The sequence below is a fragment of the Neolamprologus multifasciatus genome, chromosome 3 (assembly GCF_963576455.1).
Source record: "Neolamprologus multifasciatus chromosome 3, fNeoMul1.2, whole genome shotgun sequence".
NCBI classification, from domain to species: Eukaryota; Metazoa; Chordata; class Actinopteri; order Cichliformes; family Cichlidae; genus Neolamprologus; species Neolamprologus multifasciatus.
In genome coordinates, this window is record NC_140441.1 from 37,122,945 (window position 1) to 37,137,930 (window position 14,986).

General features: G+C 39.6%; 1 protein-coding gene across 1 annotated transcript; it reads right to left on the reverse strand.

Moving 5' to 3' along the window:
• Positions 1-2,727: 2,727 nt before the first annotated feature.
• Positions 2,728-13,726, reverse strand: LOC146522970 (sialoadhesin-like). The gene is made up of 5 exons (XM_085142412.1): positions 13,634-13,726; positions 11,007-11,258; positions 10,618-10,878; positions 4,890-5,036; positions 2,728-4,568 (listed from the first exon to the last, which is right to left on the reverse strand). The coding sequence occupies exons 1-5, from the start codon at positions 13,671-13,673 to the stop codon at positions 4,531-4,533; spliced, it is 738 nt and encodes a 245-aa protein (XP_084998538.1). The 5' UTR covers positions 13,674-13,726; the 3' UTR covers positions 2,728-4,530.
• Between the last annotated feature and the right edge of the window lie 1,260 nt (positions 13,727-14,986).

Here is a 14,986-nt window from a genome sequence, read left to right on the forward strand (position 1 = left end):
TTAAGGTTCACACTCCCTTGCTACTTCCCAGAGTCCTCGAAGAGACAAAAGACTGGACCTCTGGAGTTCCTGTTTCCCCTAACATCCTTACTACACCCCCTACCATTTGTCTTAAGTATGAGTGTCAGACATGTTAAAATCCAGTGGCACCAAGGCATTATACAAAAATAATGTGATTAATACATAAGTGAAAGAAATTCCTATACAATCCCACCCTTGATTGTATAGGAATTTCTTTCACTCATGTATTAATCACATTATTTTTGTATAATGCCTTGGTGCCACTGGATTTTAACATGTCGAACACCCTCAGAAGGGCCGTGGCGGTGTCCTCCTCCGTTGGTGATCGTGGATGTTTTCACACTTCTCCATGCTGTCAGATTCCACCGGTGGAGTTGAGCATAACTTCCTTTTCGCAAATTTATCACCACTCGTCATCCACGCCTCCCGCTGAACGCTACTTTGAAGTTTGTTTTTCGCGCTACTTGTACGGCACTATGTTGCCTGGCGGATGGACATGTGGCCAACATACCACTCTTGAACCCCGATACTGTGCGTCTGATCACATGCCCTTCCGCCAGGCAATGTAGTGCCGTACAACAGCGGAACAAACAAAACAAATCGTCTTACGATATGACAAAAATCATGGACAATCCATAGAAAAGCCGCACCTGACTGAAAGCCGCAGGGTTCAAAGCTTGTGCAAAAAGTAGTGGCTTATAGCCCGACAATTACGGTAATTAAAACTCGTGCTTCTGCTATATAGTTTACGCCACTTAATTTACGGCACCTTGTCACTCTGTGACTTTCAAAAAAAAAAAGCATCCGCTCCAACAATATAATAGTCACTCATAACTTTACACACTACTTTACAAAATATTAATGAGGTCATTTACAGTAAACAGTAACTCAAACAACCACTAATTACAGCAATTAGTACCAGCTGAATCCCATTTGAACACCACAGCCTACCTGAGTATTGTTGCTGACCTTGTTCATCCCTTCATGACCACAGCTTACCCAACTTCTCATTGCTGCTGCCAGCAGGGTAACACATCATGTCACTAGGTTCAGATCATCTCAAACTTGTTTCTTGAATATCACAGTGCATTCACTGTTCTCACATGGCCTCCGAAGTCATCAGATTGAATGCCTTTGTGACGTGCTTGAATGGGTTTCATAGGTCGACAAATCTTCAGCAACTTTGTGAATACCAAAATCTCTGAGCAATGTTCCCAGAACCTTGTTGAATCTAAGCCACAAAGAATTAAACAGCTCTGACGGCAAAAGTGGGTTCAAGTTTGTACCACCACGTACGTACAAACGTACCTGTACGTAATAAACGTGGCTGGGGAGTGTTTAAGTCTACAAACTGCAGTGAAACTCAAATTGGTGTTCTTGGTGGATATAACCTCAATCTCAGATTTGATTTCTTTTTCTTCCTACTTAGCTCTATTTGTCAAGCTGTGGCCAAAGGATCATATAAATTAGTTTAGCCATATAGCCACAGATTTTATCCAAGCTGATTCAGGAGACGATTCATGAAAGCCACAAGGTGGTGCTAAAGGAAAGCTTCTAAAGCTTGCTGTGTTTCTGTTGTATTGCTGAACACTAACACTTAACATGTTTGGGTGCTACCAAATGTAACCACTATATATCTTTTTATTTGGCTGTTTCCTTTCTCATTTTGAAGTTGTATTGAAGTCTAGATTTGTTTAAACTGTATGAAGTGAACTAAGCATAGATACAGTGTTATGCTTCCCTCTTCAAACCACAAACTCATGAGATTTGTTTTCTCACACGAAGGCATGAACCACAGGTCTTAAGGCTCAGTGCTGTTTAAACCATCTGGCATTTCCTGTAGCCTTATGATCCTTGTTTTCTATATGTTGGGGTTTTTGATGACTAATATCAAATCCTCTTACGTATGCTGTATTGGTTATCTTTCTGACAGTTATCTGCTGTATACATGTCTGTGAATTCATGTTTATATTTCAGTTACTTTCTACTCTTCCCTCCAGGCAGAGACAGAGAATGTCCATCAAACTGTAGCTCGCCGTTATAGCAATCAGTTAATTTATCAATTATGTACATTTTGTTTTAAAAAGCAAAATTTCATGATCAGGTAAACATGCAATGCCCACTCTCCATACAACGAACAATCAATTAAAATCTAAGAATCTTATTATTTCATAATTGCCATTATTGTACATCTACATTTAAATTATTTTCCTGTTTCATTGCATTTACCATGGCAAGCCTTTTAAAAACCACAATTCAAAACTAAAACTGATAAATGGATGTTAGAATGTAGTAATTAGCTTAACAGGTGTGGGTATTTGTTACTTCTAGACCCAGTTTAATCCATTTCAGTCTAAAGGCTGTGTGGGAAACTGCTTACTGTGTATTTAGAACATGTAGAAAAACATATTTAATAGCTGCACCCAGGATTCAGTTTGTTTACCAAAGTACAATTGTAATTTAATAAAGTGCAACTGTACCTTATTAAAGAAAAAGAGTTAATCTACTTGCTTCTTTCAAATCTAGGGTGTACAGTATATCAATAACATAATGAATCTGCAGTACCTGCTTCCAATGGACTAGTAACATAAAGACGTTCAGATCAACTTATTTTAATCTACATTGAACAGTAAATACACAAATGTTTACAGTTACACACTTTATAGTAGGATAGTTTAATTAAATTTCAGTTTTCTTTGACTTTGAAGTGTTGCATACTATTGCATGGTGCATTTTATCATTTTTTTCATTTGACCAGAGCAGAAATGGCTGAAATCTTTGTCTGCAAAAATGTGAAATTTTAAGATTTATTAATGGAATGTGTTGTGTTCAACGTGAATTGTATCTGATAAAATAAAATGTTTTGTAAACCCTTTCACGTGATATGTTATTAGTCTACATGGTTTCTTGACATTTTTTTCAAGGTCAACTTTGACCTTGGGCACTAACAATGACAGTCAAGGTATTCGTGTCATTGTGTGCGACCAAGATGTAAACATATGACTCCACTTAGCACAAACTGCTTCCTAGTTTCATGACAGGAAGACATGACATTACATACATGACAGTTTCTATGACAGGAAGTGCAAACGGTGGAATAAAATATCTTTCAGTTTTATTAAGTGACACTATTGTGCAGTGACAATAGCTTATTGGCAAATTTAACAGTAAAGTAAATATTTCAGAGTATGCAAATGCCAAAATGTTGATTCTGTTCATCTGGACGTTTTGTCACTCATCCAAGTTCTTCAGTCTCACCTGACTGCAGGTCAATCTTATAAACAGTACATTTGCACTATGACTGAAACTAGCACCACTGAAGGAACAATAGGCTGGGAGGTCAGTTCCTTGATCATTAATATGTAAATTGTCATGACCGTTGATCAGCAACTATTGATCAAATCCCGTTGATCATAGATCAAAGACCACTGATCAATGGCGATGAGTACCATTCACAGAGAGTGGAATGGCTGCATTTACATGAAAATCAAGGAGGGGGCCTAAGGGTACATCTTTCACAATCTTACAATGCTGTGATTGCAGCCATTCCCCAACTCTCTGTTAATGGTACTCATGGCCATTGGTGAATAACTTTACTTAAAGTTACTTAAAATAAATCTTTACTAGAATCATGTTCACTGTAAATTGATATAAATTTATATATGGGCATTTTTACATCAAGTGCTAGTTTAAAGTCCTCTTTGAATTGCTACGTTAACCTGGTGGAGAGGGTTTGTGTTTCCCAGGAATTCTAGGGACTATGTCGTCAGGGGGACTTTAGCCCTTGGTTGTCATGGCCCTGGGTCTTTGACCCAGGTTTTTGAGTTTGTTAAACTTGTTGTGTGTTTTTGCAGTATACTTGGATTCTGATTTTTAGAGAGCCTCTGAATTTTTGTTACTTAAGTTTCTAGTTCTTAGTTCCTTGTTTTTCAGTCTTTTTCTTGTATCGTTTTCTGCATTCCCTATCAGTGTTGTATCAATATTTATTTGTATTTCTATTTCCCCAGTAGTGGCTCTTTGTCTCTGACTCTCTCACCCTCATTCTGTGTCTTCTTAGTGTTGTCTGTCTCCTTCCTTCTCTTCCCTGTATTTTGTAAGTCTGCGTCTTAATGTGTGTTGAATGAACAATGGTCTTTCATCAGTTGGATTTGATCAGTGGTTGTTGATCAATAGTCACGACAATTTACATATTAATGATCAAGGAAATTACCTCATAGCCCATTGTTCATTCTGTGGTGCTAGTTACAGTTATTGTCCAATGTACTGTTTATAAGATTGGGGAAACGTGCAGTCAGCTGAGACTGAAGAAGTTACTTGGATGAGTGACAAAATGTTTTGCCCACTGAAAATGCTACGTTCAGATGAACAGAATCAACTTTTTAAGAAGGATAAATGTTGAGATACTTAATTGCAATGTTCCTGGTGTGAATATAAAAGCTAGCACATGACCAGGTTCAGTATGAAAAACGTTGCAGTTCATCTTTTCTTTGGTATTTGCAGCAGGGCTCATCATGGCTGCAACTCACAAGCGTTCCTTTTAGTTTTGCCTGCAGGAAAAGTCAAGGAAAGATCTCTTTAAGAGGAGCCACGAGTGACATTAAAAACTATTTTCTCTTCTGAAATTTAAATTGGGATCTGATTCCAAATACAATAAAGACGAGGCATACGCATAAGCAAACAATATCGGTGCATTTAGAAAATAACTTAAAAATCAATCAAATCAAGAAGGGTCTCACTTCTTTTTCTATGTTACATAGGCTGTACATTAAAAACAAAAAAGAAAACAGGGAACAAAAGGGAACAGCCAGAGGAAAAAGAAGAAGAAGATACTGTATTCTTTTAGGTTTCAGGTGTGTGGGTGTTCTTACCTTGAGCCCACTTCCGGTAGATGTAGATACACAGTACAAGAACACAGTTGTAGAGGATGAAGAGGAGGACACTAGAAATCACTCTGGCCCAGGGTATGATAGGAGGAAGAGGAGGCAGGGTGGTAGGATTTACTTTCTTGAATTCCACTGTGTGAGAAACAAACATTCAATGGACATGGACATTCAATCATTTGGTTTTACACAAGTACTGGTGATCCAGATGATAATTTAGAAAATAAAATTCAATTTATGGTATCTAAAAAAATAATTTATTCATTTAGGTTTAGTATAACTTTTGGCTTTCACAGTTATTCTTGCCCATGTATGAAAAAATACTTTTATTGATATACAGAGACAGAAACTGAGGAGCTCCATTGTGTGAACTTGGCTCCCAAAAAATACAAATGTAGAAACATGTATAAATATTAAAGTGACTCCTAACTTTTATGTGTCTTCTGTACAATTGCAGAAGACAATTGTACAGAATTGTCTGTACAATTGTACAGACAATTGTACAATTGTACAATTGTACAATTGTACAATTGTACAAAAAATTCAATCCTTGAATTTTTGATATGAAAAATTCAAGGATTTTTCATATCAAAAATCCTTGAAAGAGTAGTTGTCAAACAGCTAACAGCGCTGTCACTTGGTGTTCGCTCGCTCGCTCTGTGGTATAGTATCGCTTCCTGTTCCTGCTCAAACACAGTGGTGTTTCTGAGTAGCTTATTTGCTTAGCAGTTTAATTAACAACTTTTAAATACATTATTTTTTCACAGTATAATCTTCACGTGCTTCATCCGAAGCACACTTTCTGTGTACTCACTACCTAATTTATAGTATTCACTCACTGTCTCTGTACTGTTTCGCTAGCTTAGCTCGTAGCCGACCCGTTAGCACCATGGCTACTTCACCTGTCCCTTCTGCACTTTCTTGCTCATTGTGTCAGATGTTTAGTTACTCCTCGGCCTCCTTTAGCAGTAATGATATCTGTAACAAATGTAGCATATTTGCAGCTCTGGAGGCCAGGATTACTGAATTGGAGACTCGGCTTTGCACCCTGCTCTCACCCTTAGCTAGCCAGGCCCCTGTAGCTGGTGCAGCCGAAGATAGCGTAGGCCCCGCTAGCTGTTCCCCGGCAGACCCCAAGCAGCTGGGGAAAGGCTGGGTAACGGTGAGAAGGAAGCGTAGTCCTAAACAGAAGCCCCAGGTACACCACCAACCCGTTCATGTGTCTAACCGTTTTTCCCCACTCGGTGACACACCCGCCGGGGGTCAAACTCTGGTAATTGGTGACTCTGTTCTCAGACATGTGAAGCTAGAGACACCGGCAACCATAGTCAATTGTCTTCCAGGGGCCAGAGCAGGCGACATTGAAGGAAATTTAAAACTGCTGGCTAAGGGTAAACGTAAATTCAATAAAATCATAATTCACGTCGGCAGTAATGACACCCGGTTACGCCAATCGGAGGTCACTAAAATCAATATTGAATCGGTGTGTAACTTTGCCAAAACAATGTCGGACTCTGTAGTTTTCTCTGGTCCCCTCCCCAATCAGACCAGGAGTGACATGTTTAGCCGCATGTTCTCCTTAAATTGCTGGCTGTCTGAGTGGTGTCCCAGAAACGATGTGGGCTTCATAGATAATTGGCAAACCTTCTGGAGGAAACCTGGTCTTGTTAGGAGAGATGGCATCCATCCCACTTTGGATGGAGCAGCTCTCATTTCTAGAAATATCGACAAATTTATTAAACCCCTCAAAACTTGACTATCCAGAGTTGGGACCAGGAAGCAGAGTTGCAGTCTTACACGCCTCTCTGCAGCTTCTCTCCTCCTGCTACCCCCCCAAAAACCCATCTCCATAGAGACTGTGTCTGCTTCCAAAAAGACAAAAAACAAACTAAAAACCAGCAACAAACAACTTAAACAATCACAAAGAAAGAACAATACAGTATCCACATCTGAACCAAAGAGTAAAACAGTGAAATGTGGATTATTAAATATTAGGTCTCTCTCCTCCAAGTCTCTGTTAGTACATGACTTAATAATTGATCAACAAATTGATTTACTCTGCCTTACAGAAACCTGGTTGCAGCAGGATGATTATGTTAGTTTAAATGAATCAACACCCCCGAGTCATTCTAACTACCAGAAATCTCGAAGCACAGGTCGAGGGGGCGGTGTGGCAGCAATTTTTCACACCAGTCTATTAATTAATGAAAGACCAAGACAGACTTTTAATTCATTTGAAAGCCTGATGCTTAGCATTGTCCACCCCAGCTGTGAAACTCAGAAACCAGTCTTACTTGTTATCATCTATCGTCCACCTGGGCCTTACACAGAGTTTCTGTCTGATTTCTCAGACTTTATATCTAATTTAGTTCTGAGCTCAGATAAAATAATTATTGTGGGTGATTTTAACATCCATGTAGATGCTAAAAATGACAGCCTCAACATGGCATTTAATCTGTTGTTAGACTCAATTGGTTTCTCTCAAAATGTAAAAGAACCCACCCACCACTTTAATCACACTCTAGATCTTGTTTTAACATATGGCATAGAAACTGAACATTTAACAGTGTTTCCTGAAAACCCTCTCCTGTCTGATCATTTCTTGATAACATTTACATTTACAATAATTGATTACGCAGCAGTGGAGAGTGGACCTTATCAAAGTAGATGTCTTTCTGAAAGCGCTGTAACTAAGTTTAAGAATATAATCCAGCCACTGTTATCATCGTCAATGCCCTGTACCAACACAGAGCAGAGCAGCTATCTGAACGCTACCCCAACAGAGGTCGATTATCTTGTTAATAATTTCACCTCCTCACTACGTACGACTCTGGATACTGTAGCTCCAGTGAAAACTAAGGTCTCTAATCAGAAGTACCTGACCCCGTGGTATAATTCTCAAACACGTACCCTAAAGCAGATGACTCGTAATCTGGAGAGGAAATGGCGTGTCACAAATTTAGAGGATCATCATTTAGCCTGGAGAAATAGTTTGTTGCTTTATAAGAAAGCCCTCCGCATAGCCAGAACAGCTTACTACTCATCACTGATTGAAGAAAATAAGAACAACCCCAGGTTTCTCTTCAGCACTGTAGCCAGGCTGACAAAAAGTCAGAGCTCTGTTGAGCCAACCATCCCTTTAACGTTAACTAGTGATGACTTCATGAACTTCTTCACAAATAAAATTTTTATCATTAGAGAAAAAATTACCAATAATCATCCCACAGATGTAATATTATCTACAGCTACTCTTAGTTCCATTGATGTTAAGTTAGACTCTTTTTTTCCAATCGATCTTTCTGAGTTAACTTCAATAATTACTTCCTCCAAACCATCAACGTGTCTTTTAGACCCCATTCCTACAAAACTGCTCAAAGAAGTCCTGCCATTGATTAATTCTTCGATCTTATATATGATCAACCTATCTCTAATAATCGGCTATGTACCACAGGCCTTCAAGGTGGCTGCAGTTAAACCTTTACTCAAAAAGCCATCTCTAGACCCAGCAGTCTTAGCTAATTATAGGCCAATCTCCAACCTTCCTTTCATATCAAAAATCCTTGAAAGAGTAGTTGTCAAACAGCTAACAGATCATCTGCAGAGGAATGGTTTATTTGAAGAGTTTCAGTCAGGTTTCAGAGTTCATCACAGCACAGAAACAGCTTTATTGAAGGTTACAAATGATCTTCTTATGGCCTCTGACAGTGGACTCATCTCTGTGCTTGTCCTTCTTGACCTTAGTGCAGCATTCGATACTGTTGACCATAATATTCTATTAGAGCGATTAGAACATGCTGTAGGTATTACAGGTATTGCACTGCAGTGGTTTGTATCATATCTATCTAATAGACTCCAATTTGTGCATGTAAATGGAGAGTCCTCTTCACACACTGAGGTTAATTATGGAGTTCCACAGGGTTCGGTGCTAGGACCAATTCTGTTTACATTATACATGCTTCCCCTAGGCAGCATCATTAGAAGACATAGCATACATTTTCACTGCTATGCAGATGACACCCAGCTCTATCTGTCCATGAAGCCAGATAACACACACCAATTAGTTAAACTGCAGGAATGTCTTAAAGACATAAAGACTTGGATGGCCACTAACTTTCTGCTTCTTAACTCAGATAAAACTGAGGTCATTGTACTCGGCGCTGAAAAGCTTAGAAATATGGTATCTAACCAGATTCTTACTCTGGATGGCATTACCTTGGCCTCCAGTAACACTGTGAGGAACCTTGGAGTCATTTTTGACCAGGATATGTCCTTCAACGCACATATTAAACAAATATGTAAGACTGCGTTCTTCCATTTGCGCAACATCTCTAAAATTAGAAATATCCTGTCTCAGAGTGACGCTGAAAAACTAGTTCATGCATTTATTACTTCCAGGCTGGACTACTGCAATTCATTATTATCAGGATGTCCAAAAAACTCACTGAAAAGCCTTCAGTTAATCCAAAATGCTGCAGCAAGAGTACTGACAGGGACTAGAAAGAGAGAGCATATTTCTCCTGTTTTGGCTTCCCTTCATTGGCTTCCTGTTAAATCCAGAATTGAATTCAAAATCCTGCTCCTCACATACAAGGTCTTAAATAATCAGGCCCCATCTTATCTTAATGACCTTGTAGTACCATATCACCCTATTAGAGCACTTCGCTCCTGCTCTGCAGGCCTACTTGTTGTTCCTAGAGTATTTAAAAGTAGAATGGGAGGGAGAGCCTTCAGTTTTCAGGCCCCTCTTCTGTGGAACCAGCTTCCAGTTTGGATTCAGGAGACAGACACTATCTCTACTTTTAAGATTAGGCTTAAAACCTTCCTTTTTGCTAAAGCATATAGTTAGGGCTGGACCAGGTGACCCTGAATCCTCCCTTAGTTATGCTGCAATAGATGTAGGCTGCCGGGGGATTCCCATGATGCATTGAGTTTTTCCTTTCCAGTCACCTTTCTCACTCACTATGTATTAACAGACCTCTCTGTATTGAATCGTATCTGTTATTAATCTCTGTCTCTCTTCCACAGCATGTCTTTATCCTGTCTTCCTTCTCTCACCCCAACCGGTCGCAGCAGATGGCCGCCCCTCCCTGAGCCTGGTTCTGCCGGAGGTTTCTTCCTGTTAAAAGGGAGTTTTTCCTTCCCACTGTCGCCAAAGTGCTTGCTCATAGGGGGTCATATGATTGTTGGGTTTTTCTCTGTATCTATGAAGCGCCTTGAGGCGACATTTGTTGTGATTTGGCGCTATATAAATAAAATTGAATTGAATTGAATTGAATTGAATTGGTTGGATTTTTTTTTCTTTTTTCATTTGTGTGTCAGGCTATATATCCACTTTAAGAGTTTCATCAAAATAAATACATTTGACAAAGAAATATATGCGTTGTTCTTAGCTTCCAGGTTTTAACGCCTGTCCTACCAACATCGTGCCAGTGCCGGTTCCTAATCTGGAACAGTTTCCATGTATTTACAACACCTTTGGCAAACCAGATCTGGGCCACCAAAGGGCCATCATTCTTTGCGGTATGTGGGCCATGTGTAAGCACATTGTGTGGGCCAGGTCCAGGCCATAGCAATTTTGCTATGTGGGAACTTTTGCTTCATAACAGCTCGTTCTCAAAAGGTTGTTCTCAAGGTAGAACAAACTGGGGACTACTTGAGTGAAAAAGATAAAGCATAAACAGAACTACTCTACAAAGGAACAAACGGATCATGTCACCTCTTACTGCAAGGAGGCTCTGTCTTGACTCTCCTTTTGATGAGTGTTTACACTTATAGAAGCCTTCGTCAGATTTTGACAGAGCTGAAAAGGTCATCGTCCCTGCATCACCTGTCCCTATGAAAACACCATCTTTGTAGAATGCAGCTGAAAAATCTGACTTTGAAATGTCCTCATCTTCTCCCTTGTAGGAGCAGCGAATTGTCACTTGGTTGCCTTCTATCACTGGATCTATGGGGCTCTCCAAGATCACACCATGAGCTGGAAAAAAAAAACAATAAACAGCAGTGCAAATATTGATTACTTTTTCATGTCTAGTTGAGGTTAATAAAATATATCAGAAAGAATTATTAACCTATCAATTATAAAACATACAGCCATGATATTACCAATCACTGTGATTGTTATGTTTTTGCTGGACTCCTTTTTCGATTCACACCAGTACACTCCAGTATCTTTCGGGTAGGCATCCTCGATGATGCAGGATGACTCACTCGGTGTTCCCCAGCCAAACGTGCATTCCTCAATCTTTGAGCCAGTGTTTCTCTTCACTGTCCAGCCAGTAGAGTTTGCCACACACTTCAGTTCAATTCTGTCATACTGGAAGAACTGCAGTCTGTTGGGGGTGATGCTGAGTGTGGCTGCAGAGAGGGAGAGATACAGGAATTAAAAATATATATATTTTAATGATTACATCAAAATTTAACAAGTGTTCCTTATCACCAGAAAAGAAAAAAAAAGTTATATTGGGGATGGGAGGACAACTCTATCACTGGGGGTAAGGTCACTAATGCTGTCAAACAACTCTTTAGTGGCTTGGTCATTGGGGTGGATGAAATTCGTCCTGAGTTCCTAAAGGCTTTGAATGTTATAGGGCTGTCCTGTCTGACACATCTCTGCAACATTGCATGGAGATCTGGGGTGGTGCCTCTGTACTGGCACACTGGGGTAATGGTTCCCTTATTTAAGAAGGAAGACCTGAGGGTCTGCTCAACTGTAGGGACATCTAACTCATTAGCTAATGCCAGGGTGTGGAAGAGGAGAGTCTGTCCTTTAGTCAAACCTGGGATTCAGCAGGAGCAATATGACTTTTGCCCTGTCTGCAGAACACTGGGCAGCTCTTTATCCTCTCCAGGATATTCGAGGGTGCATGTGTGTTTGCATAACCAGTTGCACATTCAATTTTGTCCCTTGGAGTATCCTGTGGGGGATATTTTCTTGCTATGCTTCTCTCACTACTGTACAACCGTAGCGAGAGAGGCATAGCAAGAAAGGTCCAGACACATCCAAGACATTCTGGACAGATTTTTATATTTCAGCTGGGTTGGAAATAACTCTCTATCCCCCTGGATGAACTAAAAGAGATGGAATTAGTGAGAAAGGTGTGGCTTTCTCTGCTCAGATTGCTTCCCACGCAGCCCAAATCTGCATAAACAGTACAAAGTGGATGAGTAGATTTTTTTATTAAACAAGACTTAAACTAGAAAAATTCATCCATTCATCAGTCATTTTTGTTTTGCACTTATCATGGGGTCAGCAGCCTAACAAAAGAAGCCCAGACATTCTTTTCTCACAGCTTATCTGGGGAAACACAAAAGTGTTCGCAGGCCAGGAGAGAGATATAACATCTACAGGGTGATCGTGGCTCAAGAGTTGGGCGGTCGCCTTGTAATCGGAAGGTTGCCGGTTTGAGCCTCGGCTTGGACAGTCTCGGTCGTTGTGTCCTTGGGCAAGACACTTCACCTGTTGCCTACTGGTGGTGGTCAGAGGGCCCGGTGGCGCCAGTGTCCATTAGCCTCGCCCCAGGGTGGCTGTGGCTACAATGTGGCTTACCATCACCAGTGTGTGTAAATGGGTGGATGACTGGATGTGTAAAGTGCTTTGGGGTCCTTAGGGACTAGTGAAGCCCTATATAAATACAGGCCATTTGCCATTTACAGCTCCAGGCATTTGCGTTCGTTTACTTCTTCTGGTGGCAGAAAGTTTGACCGTAAAATCAGCCATAAGGGTTCCATTGAGATTACAGCTCAATTGAGAAGTCAATTTGTCATAAACTTTGACTTGTTCCCAGTCAAACAACCACTATCTCTTAAGTGGTGTGAAATCAATGACTGACTAAAGAAAGAACTAGGTAGAGAGCATATTAGAAATAAATGTCTAGTTGCTGTGTTGTTAGACAAGATATACTGGCTAAATTAATTAATCTATTACAGCCATTTGCATTTACTAAATCAAATGTTGCTCTATTGTGGAGAAAAACCCATCTGCCTGATGTATTTGTTTCTAACTGTGACCATTCCTGTCACTCCCAATCTTCACCATCAAATATCTGCAGATCTGCCTCCTGTCTTTTTGTCAGCACTACCATCCCCCCAAACACAAACCACAGCAGATCTCACTTCCATCTTGTGAACCTTCCTTTTCACTCTTGCTTCTATCCTTCTGTCACAAATCACCTCTGACACTCATCTCCAAGCTGCCTGCACTCTCTTCTTCACCTCACCTGTGCGTATCTGTTTCTTTGGATAGTTGACCACATATTTAAACTAATCGAAACTACCTCTACTTGCAGCTTCACTGGTACACCTTTCCCCCTCCCATTCACATGTTTTCTGTTTTGTTTTTACTGGCTTTCATTCCTCGTCTCTCCAGAGCATGCATCCACATCTTCAAGTTCCCTTTACACCTCTTCCTTACTCTCACTACACACGACAATGTCAACTGCAAACATCATAGTTCACAGAGACTCCACCCTGACCTCATCTTGTATTCTGTCCTTCACCATCACATTTTCACACAAAAGGGACTCAGAAGTGACCCCTGAAAATTGCATGTCAATATTCACTCCAACCTAAACCCAGTTTTGACCAAATTTTATTTTTTAATTTATTTATTTCATTAAAACATTGTAGGACCAAGTTAATCACCGAAAGCTACAAACAAAATTATTATTAAAAGAAACCTGAAATCTGAGACAAAAGAGGGAAAATATTTTTTAAAGCATTAAATTACTCACAGAGCATGAAGACAAGTGATGTGACCTCCATCCTGTACATGTGTCATTTGCACCTACAGTTCAACATGTAGTCTACCACATCCTGTCCTAACACAGGAAACTATGTAAGCCTCTACTCAGTAACTTTAAACAAAACAAACGAGAAAAAAAAAACATTTATTTGCAAAATTTGAATTTATATTTTAAGCTAGATTGAGTTCTAAATGGTTCATTTGAAACCTTTTAAAGGTGCCTAAATTAATTCATCATTTATGTGTTTACTAAATGTAACATCAAGAATGTGTTATAGTTTGTTGACCTAATCATTTCTTAGTGAATACATCCAAATCAATTTTTGTGCTTAAAGACTTAAGCAATGGCTTGATCAGACAATCCAGTCTTGAACAAAAAAGAAGAGAGAAAAAAAACTGGCTTCTGAGAAACAGGATATGAAACAGCTACAGACTAATGTTAAAATGCCACCCACAAACCCAGAGCAAACCCACACTCTTCCCTTGCATGTAAGACTCCATGGTAACCACTGGGGAGTTTATGGGAAATGAAGGCATAAATACAAAAATAAATGAATATTCCAGAAAGGTTGTGCTCCCGTACAGACTTGCATAGTGTATCATTGTCCATATTTATAAATTAAAATGTATAGATTAAAGAAACCAAACTTCTATTGAGAATAGATGTGAATGTTACTGAATGTATTTGGCATTATGTTTAGCAAGAACTTAACATGTGATCACATATCGCCACCTAAGGAACTGTAAGACCACACACATTGTGCTAGTAAAACACAATTGATGCTGACAAATATTGACCAAAGCAATATAAAAAAGGAACAAAGTTTTGGATCCATCTCCTAATTATTATTTTTTTTAAAAATTACAAAATTATAAACAAAAAACTCAAGAGAAAGCACGTGATAGGGTGCCAAGAGAGGAACTGTGATACTGCATGAGGAAGTCAGGAATGACAAGGAAGTACACTGAAAAAAAGGGACTGGCCATCTCTTGGTTTTATGTAAGCATCTTGCATGTATTTAACATCAGTGCCTCGTGCTTTAAAGTTAAGTGTAACTATATAGTGTAGAAACTACATAATATGCAGAGCGGGTAGATTAAATTGTTCCTATCATAGTCGAGTAAAGTCCGGGACAAACTGTGTTCCTTCTCAGCTCAATACAAAACGCGCAATATTTTCTCTGAATGCGGGACGATTCCATTTGTGCGGGAAGGTTGGCAACTCTACTAACTAACCTTATGAATAAAATAAAGTTCATTATCAGTAACATCATAGCAGCCACCCAGCTGTATAGAAACTCTATCATGCTAGCTAGTACGCAGTACGAGTTATTGTAACTGA

Bases quoted from the DNA above. Each gene is read 5' to 3' on its own strand.
- LOC146522970 (XM_085142412.1), bottom strand. From the start codon at position 13,673: ATGTACAGGATGGAGGTCACATCACTTGTCTTCATGCTCT. The intron at 10,879-11,006 runs GTAATATCATGG...TTTTTTTTCCAG, and splicing joins CATAACAATCACAGTGATTG to CTCATGGTGTGATCTTGGAG. The intron at 4,569-4,889 runs GTAAGAACACCC...CTTTTCCTGCAG, and splicing joins CTACCGGAAGTGGGCTCAAG to GCAAAACTAAAAGGAACGCT.